The sequence below is a fragment of the Calliopsis andreniformis genome, chromosome 3 (assembly GCF_051401765.1).
Source record: "Calliopsis andreniformis isolate RMS-2024a chromosome 3, iyCalAndr_principal, whole genome shotgun sequence".
Taxonomy (NCBI): domain Eukaryota; kingdom Metazoa; phylum Arthropoda; class Insecta; order Hymenoptera; family Andrenidae; genus Calliopsis; species Calliopsis andreniformis.
Window position 1 is genome coordinate 24098858 of NC_135064.1, and position 11124 is coordinate 24109981.

Below are 11124 nucleotides of genomic sequence, written 5' to 3' on the forward strand. Positions count from 1 at the left end.
TAAAGCATTGAAAACCTTGGATTATTGTCTCAGTAGGGAAACTGAGTTACTGCCTGCCAACAATAGCACACCTACATTCTTTTCAACTAATATAGCGAATGTCATGATAAAATATAATGGCTGTCAGAAAGGTTTAGCGAAGCGTTCAGTCTTAAATACATGATACCTGAATTAAATGCACGATTCTGTGAATTCAAAATACTCTAACTACTAAAGAACAAAATCATCAAGGATCTATAAAATTGACTGAATATATAAATTTAAAAAAGAGCAAAATAATTTTATTGACTCTATTTTTATTATGCTAAAAACAAAAGATATATGAACAGATGATAACAATACTCTAGAGTATTCTGTCCTATTGATCAAATTGAATAATGAATTTAAAGGGAAGCTTTAAGAAAGATTTGGAAACACTTTACTATTTCTGTATACTGTGCACTGAAATAAAAGTAATACTAAAAAATTTTTATTTTGTTGAACCAATACATGTGTAAGATTTGACATGATATATATATATATAAGATTTTTTAGTTTGTGAATACTGGATAATTTTGAGTGCATTTGACAAAACTAAATTACATAAATTAATGTAAACTATACTTGTAAATAAATCCAGTAATCAGCAAGGCTGTAATAGTGAACGCTTTTAAACAAAATGTATAAAAGTTATTTTAAACATTTGCATCAATGGCTGTACATTATTGAAAAACAAAAAAAAGGAGAAACGATACATTTGAAATCCTGCATGGATGACAGAGGACAACTTTGTTAACCCTATCAATAACAAGGTAATATTAGTTAATAATAGAGAGAACTGTAAATATCAACTTTGGAATTTTTTAGTTTTATCTATTTAATACTCTCATAGGGTTAAAAAATGGACAGCAGTGGTTCAGGAGTAGTGCAAGTATTTGTGGGTGAATGGAGCCCAGAATATGAAGCACTTTCAATTAAAGCTACAAAACATACTTCATCAGCTGAGATAGTGGAATGCATTATTGAGAGACTTGGATTACTTGATGCTTCTGCTTCCAACGGTTATGAATTAGCAGAAGTAGTAGGAAACTCTGTTGGGCAAGAATGTAAGGAAAGAAGACTTGGGCCAACTGAGTGCCCTGTAGCACTTATGTTATTATGGCCCAGAAATGCTGCACAACAAGAATACTACAGGTGAATAGACAATTCATTAGATTATTTATATAATAATACGGTGCATCTTAATGTTGTTTTTAACTTACAATGTTTTTTGCTTTAGGTTTTATTTGCGGAAGAAACAACCAGATTTGTGGTCGGATAGTAGATTTCCTATGGATCCGCAACTCCTAAAAGATTATTTTAATAGATTCTTATACCAGCCAAGAGACAAGGAATATCCAGATCTGTGTCAACTTCCAGACCTTAATGAGCAAACATTGTTGGATAATCTTCGAGCTAGGTTTTTAGCAGGGAACATATACACTTATGTTGGCAGTATATTAATTGCATTGAATCCATTTAAATTTTATCCTATCTACAATCCGAAATATGTAAAATTATACCAAAATAGAAGATTGGGGCCAGACATACCACCACATATATTTGCCATAGCTGATGCAGCGTATCACTGTATGCTTAAAGAAAAAAGGAATCAATGCATTGTTATCAGCGGTGAGAGCGGATCGGGGAAAACGGAATCAACAAATTTTCTACTGCATCATTTGACAGCCCTTAGTCAAAAAGGCTCGCATGGTAGTGGTGTTGAACAGACAATACTCAGTGCTGGTCCAGTCTTAGAAGCATTTGGAAATGCGAAAACTGCACACAATAACAATAGTAGTCGTTTCGGCAAATTCATACAAGTAAACTACAAGGAAAATGGCATGGTGCATGGGTAAGGTTTTGTTTATAAAGATGATTTAAAAATTTTCATGAAATTTTGTGCTGAATCATTGAACTCTATTTATGAAATTATTAGGGCTGTTGTACAAAAGTATCTCTTGGAGAAATCAAGAATAGTTTCCCAAGGAAGAAATGAAAGAAATTACCATGTCTTTTATTATCTCTTGGCTGGAGCAAGTGAACAAGAGAAACAACTCCTGCATTTAGAAAATTGTGATCGTTATAATTATTTAAATAAAAGTGGCTGTTACGGACTTGAAAATATTGATGAACGACACGAATTCTCAAGACTGAAACAATCTATGGAAATGGTTGGATTCACGCCAGAAAAACAAAGACGACTCTTCGCAGTTTTGTCAGCCGTTCTTCTACTCGGTGACTAGTCAATTCACTTTGATAGCTTTTACATTAAACTAACCATTTTTCTACATTTCAGGTAATGTTGAGTTTCAACCTAGAAAATCCTATCATCACCATGACGAAGCTGTAGGAGTTAAGAATCCTGAAGTGGTTGCATTGATATCTGAACTGCTTAGAGTGAAACAAGAAACTCTTTTGGCTGCACTCACTGCCAAACGTGCAAGAGCTTCTGGGGAAACTTTAGTTATCAACTATAGGCTTCCAGAAGCAATTGCGGCACGAGATGCTATGGCCAAATGTCTGTATGGAGCTCTATTTGATTGGATTGTACTTCAGGTAAAATGCAGTTCCTTTCCTTTTTAATGTACATTACAAATTCATACAAACATACAATGATATATTTCTTTTTTCAGGTCAATCATGCTTTACTTTCGAAGAAGGACACCCTAAGAGATCACCAAGGCAATAGTATAGGTGTATTAGATATTTTTGGTTTCGAAGATTTTAAAACATGCAACAGCTTTGAACAATTATGTATAAATTATGCAAATGAACAATTGCAACATTATTTCAATCAACATGTTTTTCAATATGAACAACGAGAGTATAGAAAACAGGGGATTAGATGGACAGACATAGGATACAGTGATAATTCAGGCTGTTTAAATTTAATAGAAGGAAAACCGAATGGCCTTCTTTGCCTGTTAGATGATCAGTGCAAGTAGGTACTTTGTTTTATCTTTGTTAAAAAAAGGCAATCAGTGTTTTGTTTTATTAAATATTGAAAATATTTGTGACAGCTTTCCGGGTGCAACGAATGAAACACTGCTGCAAAAATTTAATTCAGTACATAAAGACAATCCATTTTATGAGGCACCACAACGACGAGAAGCAGCCTTTGTTGTACGTCATTACGCAGGAGCTGTCAAGTATCAAGCTGCTAATATGAGAGAAAAGAATCTGGATTTAATGCGACCAGACGGTGTGGTTGGTGTATTGAAAAATTCATCCCTTGCTTTCGTTCGAGAATTAGTGGGTGCAGATCCAGTTGCAGTATTCAGATGGGCGATACTTCGAGCCTTTTTTCGGGCTCATTTCGCTTTTCAAGAAGCTGGTCGAGCTCACAGACATGGTCGAGGTAGAGTATCTATAGTTTGTACATACATCGTAATGGCATATTGTTTCAATCAATAATAATCAATAATAATCACGTTCCAATGTTTTTATGTTTCAGCTGATGGTACAAAAACATCTGTACAAAATAGGTATAGGACACCGAACGAGAATCTGATAAGGTATTCATTATATATTCTATTTAATTTTCTATATTATTTTTGCTCTGATAAAAGGGTGACTCGAAAAAAGTTTAAATGCTTGTATACTCATGATAGAGCAACATTTATTAGTTAAATAATAATGATCGTGATAAACAAATGCCGATGTTGTTGCGCTTGTTTTTTGAATATGTTTGATCTGTATATTATATTTCACCCTATAAAGTCTAAATCAACGTTGTGCGTTAATAATATTTGCATCAAGCTGAAGAAGTTCCTATGTGTTTTACAACTAAAGCAATTAATTATATTTACATTGGCCACATGTCTTTTGTCCCTGTAGCCATCTTGTGACGTTGTCGACCGTCAATCTAACTATTAACCGAATCGCGTAAGTGGTCTTTTGATCCACTGTATGTGTCATTTGGCAAACGTTACATTCTTTTAGGCTAAGATGTCTTATGGATTTACAAAGTTTATTTGCAGATTTATAACACGATTACATTAAAAATACACGAAATCTGAATCTCAGTTTATTAGCAGCCAACATAAAAGCCACATGAACTTGTAAATCCATATTATTTTTCCGGTTTTGTGTGTTAAAAATATTGTTTAGAATTCTATGTATGCACCTTCTGTATTAAGTGTGATTAGAGTGCAATCTTCATAACTTTTACCATACAATTACATTCTATCATTTGATGATGTACAACTTTACTTGCTATTATTCTCAAGCATGATTAACAACGCAACGATAAATTTTTATTTATACAATTCATACGAATCATTAAAAATCGTGTTTCATTGGAGTTACAAGATAAATTCCGAATATAATTTTTTTTTTTTACTCAGATGTCACCAAATTAAGGATCAAGCTATATATTTCATAATAAACTATATAATTAGTTTGTAGTTGCTTAAAGAAATATTTAAAAACTAAGCATGAGAGACTTTTTCAGTTCGCACAAACATAATCGTCCACCAAGCTATCAGAAGCAGCGCAGTGTCTGTATACCATCAACTATACCCACTACCACATTATCTTCCATACAACTCGAAAACAACGACAATGTTAACAACAACCGATTGTCGTGGCCACAATTTCGAAACATTAATCAAACGCAACACCCGTCAAACGTAACGACCATGAAGGGTTACTTAATAAGGGGCAGGGAAGACCAGCCTCATAGTAATAATAAATTCAGACGAGATACTCACACTCCGCTAGAGAGGGTGCTTCCAAAAGACGAAGCAAACGTCATGGAACGCGCTAATCAAATAGTCATGTATGTAAACAACAATCACTTAATTTTCAATAACGTTGTAATTTAAGCTACAAAAATTCACTGCTCTACAATGAAGGTAGTGTGTGCTCTATAGTGATTCTTGGTGAAGGATTTCTTTTTTCATAGGTAACAGCATTTCAATAGGAAATTAATGGTCTTCCCCTGCAAAAACATCACAGCTTTCTACAAATATTCATTATTTTACCAAGTTTTTTAAACTGTATCATACATTTCATTTTGTTTGGTGTTTCATAACATTCACGATCATTATCCTTTGTCATTTTTAGTACTCACATTTAGTGGTTTTCTGTTATACTGTCAGTTATAATTGATGCATGTTTTTTTCACATTAGTAGTTCTCTTAAAAATATAAATTAGCCCATTTACAATTAATTTAAATGTAAGATTAAGCACCAGTTAGAAACGAATGATAGTCATTTGAAGTTGTACACTTTTATCCGTACACTCAATAGTGGGTTAATTTGTATTTTATGCCGTTCAAAGCAGTAAAAAAGATTCAATCCAAAAAATCCTACGTTACTAACTGCACGATTCATAATATGTTTAAAAGGTTTAAGAAATAAGACTAATCTGTCCATTTAGCTCTTAATAAAAAATTATCTTCTAAACTTAATACTTCATAAAATATGTAAATGGCTTATTAATATAAATAGTTTACATTATTTATGCATTTATCTAGCGCAGTAAACTAAATTGTATTTTTTACTCACTATTGAAGATGTTTTAAATTCAATTAACGTCTATTTCTGTGAACAATTAACTCTATTATCACATGCTTCTTACATTTGCTGTCATAATATAGTCATATGAATGATAATAACATTCTGCTAAATGTTTGCTACTTACTCTATAGAACGTTTATTAAATATATTTGCAATGCTATTCGTATCACTTTAAAAATTACATACTCTCCTTTTCCTATTTTTTCATTGCATACATTAGTAATATTAAAGTAATAGTAAAATTGATAAATTACTCATCTAAATAAAAAATACATACAACATATTAGAGAAGCCTGCGTACATTTTCTTCCGTGTGTTTTTTAATAAGGATTTAAAAAAAATGGGAAAAGGAATCTCTGAATTATTACTTCCTACTAACGGACTGCATTTTACCGCTTTTACAGGAAAAACAAATCATTTCGACCAAGAGAACGTGGTAAGAAGGGTTTAAAAAATCTTCAGACTGTGAAAACGCTTGCTGGAAGAACGCAGAGTTATGGCACAGGACCCGGAAAAGCTAGGAAACAACCTATGACAGTTTCTGCACAATTCCAACAAAGTTTGCACAGTCTTATGGACACCCTGAATCAAGCAAATCCTTTCTTCATTAGGTGCATTAAAAGTAATGCAAACAAAGTACCAAACGAGTTTGACGAGGAAACTGTGCAACGACAATTAAGATATACAGGAATGCTAGAAACAGTACGGATTAGACAGGCTGGATTTAATGTCAGATTAACGTACGAAGAATTTATCCAATTGTATAGAATGTTGTTACCTAAGGGTTTGTTAAGTTCACAGTCAGATGTTAGAGACTTCTTGCTGACACTGAATCTTAATAGAGACAATTACCAACTTGGGACAACTAAAGTATTTTTAAGAGAATCAGAAAAAATTAAATTGGATATAGAATTGCATCAGCAAATTATTACAAGCATTACAACTATACAAAAATGGTTCCGTGCTTGTCTGGAAAGAAGGAAGTTCCTGAGACTACGAAATGCAGTCGTACAAATACAGTCGTTTTGGAGAATGGTTATTGCCCAAAGGCTAGCTCATTCTTTACGCGCCAAAATTGATGCTGCGATTCACATTCAGTCTGCCTGGAGGGCATACAAACAGTACAGCTGGTACAAGAAACTTAAATCTTGTATAATTACCTTCCAAGCTCACGTTAGAGGTAATAACGCAAGAAAGGCTTTCATAGAACTGAAGAGACGAAAAAAGCTGATGACTGATAAAATTGGAGATTATAGAGAAAATCAAGACCAAAAAGAACTTGCGTATGATAACAGCAGAGTATATTCCAAGCTTAGGGGAAGTGACGAGTAAGTATTTATAAATATAATTATTCTACTTATGCATGGAATTATTAAATAACTATTTCTGTTTATTACTTAGATCACTCACTGAAGATCACACGTTGCTGGATTATACTACTTTTCGCAAGATCGAACCTCAAAGTCGTCTTACATCAGCAAGGTAAATAATAAAACTAATTTTTCTTTGATTCATGTATTTCTTTAAACATATATCTATGATAATATATTAATTTGCAGAACGGATAATATAATTCGAGACAGCGGTATCGACACGAGTATGACATACGCTAAACGCAAGGGTATATCAAATACAAGAATATTGCACGAATCTAATACAATTTTGAAGAATACAGAACCATACTCTTCTGAAGAATTCAACGAACGTAAAAGCAGTTTGGAAAGCTTGACTAGTTTAAGGAGCTATGAATCTCAAGTCAGTGTAAACAGTTCTGAGAGTCAAGAAAATTCCTGCTGCAAACCTGTACCTAGCACTAGAACGAAACGTGGCGATCAGTCTCCTACAGTCACAGTAAATACAAACCTGGTAAATGCTTCCAGTCGATTGTCGTCTGTTAGTAGTAAACGAGCAGACAGTTCATCGACGGGATATAGCGACGGAGAAACAGACACAGAGGTCCCAAGTTCTGTGCAAAGTGCTCCACCAGTGTTTAACACCGCTCCGCCATTCCCAAGTCCACGAGAAATTAAATACGATCAGTCTAACTTAAACTTAACCCAAAGTCCTAATTCAGACGTCTGGCGTCGTAGAGCAGATTTTTCGTCCATTAGCTATAACGACTACTTAATGTCTGGCCCACAGAAGTCGACGTTGACTCGTTCTCCTAATGTCTCCTACTATAGAAACATCACAGATAATATATTCGAACAGCATGGAAAGCCAAACGAAGCATCGAATTACAACGTGAAGCTGGATCCAAACGAACGTTTCGTTCATATGGAAAGCTCTTCGGGTAGGGAACAACGTAGATTGAGTGATAATAGTGTACCAAGTGATCGCATAGAAAATGTTCCACCTTCGCCCATCAGACGTGACCAGACATATGGTCACGGAAAAGACGCGAAAGATTACAGTTACTTGAGAAGACAAAATTCTGAAGGTGATACATCTATGAAACTAGATGTTATGAACGATGAGAATGTCTTGAAGAGTCCTTTACTAAAAGGATCACCTAAGGAGAAGAACTCACGACCAAACGAAAAATGCGAGCCAGACGTTCCTGTCAGAAGCGCAAGAAGAAATCGACCCTCCCGAGAATTTCATTGCCGCTCCATGGGCGAAAGCGTGTCAGAGTCAAATAGTGGAGAATCGAAGAGCCTGTTCCTTGGTACAATTAAAGAAAGTGACTTAAACAAATCCTCGAGTGTGTGGACACGAAAAGATAATAGTCCACACGACACTCCTTCGCGATCGGTGACAGACTGGCCCGTGAATAAAAACGAATCCGCGTCCAAAACTCAGCAACCTGGTAAACGTATGAGATCCAACGCTATAACGAGTCTTGAGTTAAGAAGAAGGAATTCAGATCCAGCTACTAAAATATCAGGGCTTAGCGAAGACAAGCCTGGCACCGATACGAGTCCCAATGATTTGAAACTCGCACCTGGAATGAACCTGTTAGAATGGCAAGACCGGAATGGAAAGGTTTTCACCTTAGCTGGTCATCGTTTCAGAAAGATAGCAAGATTTGCCAAAGACGACGTGTGCGTTTGCTGCCACGAGAAGATGGACGCGTTCGTGACGCAAGGATACAAGTGTATCGATTGCAAACGTTTGTACCACGTCAAGTGTATCCAGAATGGCGGAGTACTTAAGATGCCCTGCGAGCTGGCGAACACTCCGGGAAGACGGAAAAACAGGAAACCGCCGCGTACACCGTACGACGCCTCGAAACAAACGGTCGCACCGAAATTCAGTTTGACAGGTACTTCCGCTTTCTCCGACAGCACGGATAAAATTATATCCGACGCGAAGGAATTGGCTCTCATGCAGGATTTCATTACGAAGAAGATTTATATAATGGAGGGACAAGAGGAAGGCAGGAAACCGAGCGAAGTGGATCGCGTGTTTAAGCAGGCTTTGCGTAAATTCAAAGACGATTTGGTGATCACTTACAGCGTCGCCATTCAGCAAGGTGTCGAGGGTAACATCAAATACACCGATCTGATAGCGAACTTCTTGCACGTGATGCAAACAGTTTGCAAGCAAGAGAACACCAGTGAAGATTTTCCCGTGACAATGGGAGTGAACGCGTTTAGAGGGTTCATGAACGAATTTATGACGCTAGTCAAGACTGAAGCTCCAGAGAAACAGAGTAAAAGTAAGCGTAAGAAAGAAAAGAAGCGGAAACAGGAGGAGCCGACACGACACGGTAATCACATGTTCCAGTTGACTATCATAAATATACCTACAGCTTGCGAAGTCTGCACGTCTTTCTTCATGTGGCCTATCGAACGAGGACTCGTCTGTCAGAGTAAGTATTCAAATTTTATGTTTATTTTTGGGATTAAAGTTTAAGGCCGGATTAAGGCTTTGTGAAGCTCGTGACTGGGGGGGTTGATACTCTACTCAAATATTCCCTACTTTCTGAGAGGATTTTATTAAAGGATAACTGTTTTTAATCCTTGAGCTAAAGTACACTCCGAAGCTTCATAGTAAATATGACTTTTGTAGAAAGCTGTTACTAAATCGTAAATAGTTTCTTTCTCAAGTAAGTATTTGCAGAAATTTATTTTAGTATACTAGAAAACAAGGCCCGTTAAAGGATGAGATCCAGAGCTATAGCCTCTTCTAGACACCCCCCTAATCCAGAACTCTTTATTTTATATCTCTCCTTCATCATCATCAACTTTATTCGTCTATAAATTTATGTTTAGATTGCAAATTAACATGTCACAAGAAATGCTACACAAAAGCATCGGCAGAATGCGGAAAGGAAGCCTCGTTGCACGAAATGAACTCACGGAAAGTGTTTGGTGTACCTTTATACAAATTGGACTGTGGTGACGGCAAAGTGCCGTTAGTGGTAGACCGACTGATTACAACCATAGAGATGCATGGTCTCTATACCGAAGGGATATACCGGAAGAGTGGTGTTAGTTCTAAAGTGAAAGAGTTAAAACAGAAAATGGATGAGGGTGATTTGGAAAAAGTGGACTTTGAAAATTACCAAGTGCACGTGCTCGCGGCAGTATTGAAGAGCTTCTTTCGGGATATGCCTGAGCCGCTGCTAACCTTCGAGTATTACGACGACTTTCTGCACGCTGCTAATTTGACAGACCCCCGCGACAGAATCAGCACGCTCTTCGCCATTCTGAAGAAGCTGCCGAAGCCTAACTTCGATCTGATGGAACGGCTGATCGTTCATCTGGCGAGAGTGGCGCTTCACGAAGTTGACAATCGAATGTCTCCGTCGGCCCTCGCTATAGTCTTCGCCCCGTGCATTCTAAGAACGAACAGGACACTGCCTGCTCAGGACTCGTTGCAAGACGTCGGCCGACAGACCTGTTGCGTCGAGACGATCGTGCAGGAGAAGCTGAGGGTCGTGAGAGCAACGTTGGCCGACATAAATACTCTCGAGTCTGCTTGTCACACGGCGACTCATCGCTTGTCCAGCCTGCGATCTTCAAAAATTTTCAGTCCAGAAGAATTGAACGCGGTGACCCCAAGCGCGGCGGCGCGAGGAGGAACCGCGGATCGGGACAGAGACCGAGGCGATGAGGAAGAGGCGTTACTTGTTGATCACATACAGGAAATTCAGAAGGAAAAAGCCCTACTGACTTCGACTCTACCCAGTCTGACGAGAGCATCCTCGGACGACGACCTACTTCTGTCTGCCACGGACTTGGATGATGGGTCTCTCGATGACCTTCTTCCATCCTCTGCTGGTGAGTGATTTTATTTTTGTTAATTCTTGCAACAATCCAGGAATGATATATCTACTTGTTTCTGTGCTTTCTGTGTTTGTGAACAGACGGGCTGGTGAGAAAGAAACCAGTTCAGAGGCAGAGTTCCGCGGACAATGCATTTCCTACGATCATCAGTGTCGATGAGGACATGGTAATGGTATGACCATCGACGGAAAACGTTACCACGACGGATGATCGATAAGCGTAGCAACATGACACGCGCTGTGACAGCGTCGACTGACGGCAGCGAATCGACGAGTCTTACTTCTGGTCTCATCGGCAAGCCGCTAGTAATTTAAATAAGTAGTACACACGACACTAGGTAGGTTCT

At 37.3% G+C, this 11124-nt stretch overlaps 1 protein-coding gene across 1 annotated transcript; it reads left to right on the top strand.

The window, feature by feature from the left end:
* The first annotated feature begins 672 nt into the window (after nucleotides 1-672).
* LOC143188939 (unconventional myosin-IXa) lies at nucleotides 673-11124 on the top strand. Its single transcript, XM_076393493.1, has 14 exons — nucleotides 673-791; nucleotides 872-1173; nucleotides 1259-1873; nucleotides 1958-2256; nucleotides 2318-2577; nucleotides 2655-2962; nucleotides 3042-3379; nucleotides 3476-3536; nucleotides 4475-4801; nucleotides 5949-6872; nucleotides 6946-7026; nucleotides 7104-9358; nucleotides 9762-10772; nucleotides 10859-11124. Exons 2-14 carry the CDS (start codon nucleotides 881-883, stop codon nucleotides 10954-10956), a joined length of 6870 nt encoding a protein of 2289 aa, XP_076249608.1. The 5' UTR covers nucleotides 673-791; nucleotides 872-880; the 3' UTR covers nucleotides 10957-11124.

Excerpts from the sequence above, each read along its gene's own strand:
- LOC143188939 (XM_076393493.1), top strand. The coding sequence starts at position 881 with ATGGACAGCAGTGGTTCAGGAGTAGTGCAAGTATTTGTGGGTGAATGG. Across the intron at positions 4,802-5,948 it reads CGCGCTAATCAAATAGTCAT|GAAAAACAAATCATTTCGAC; the intron begins GTATGTAAACAA and ends CCGCTTTTACAG. Across the intron at positions 7,027-7,103 it reads AGTCGTCTTACATCAGCAAG|AACGGATAATATAATTCGAG; the intron begins GTAAATAATAAA and ends ATTAATTTGCAG.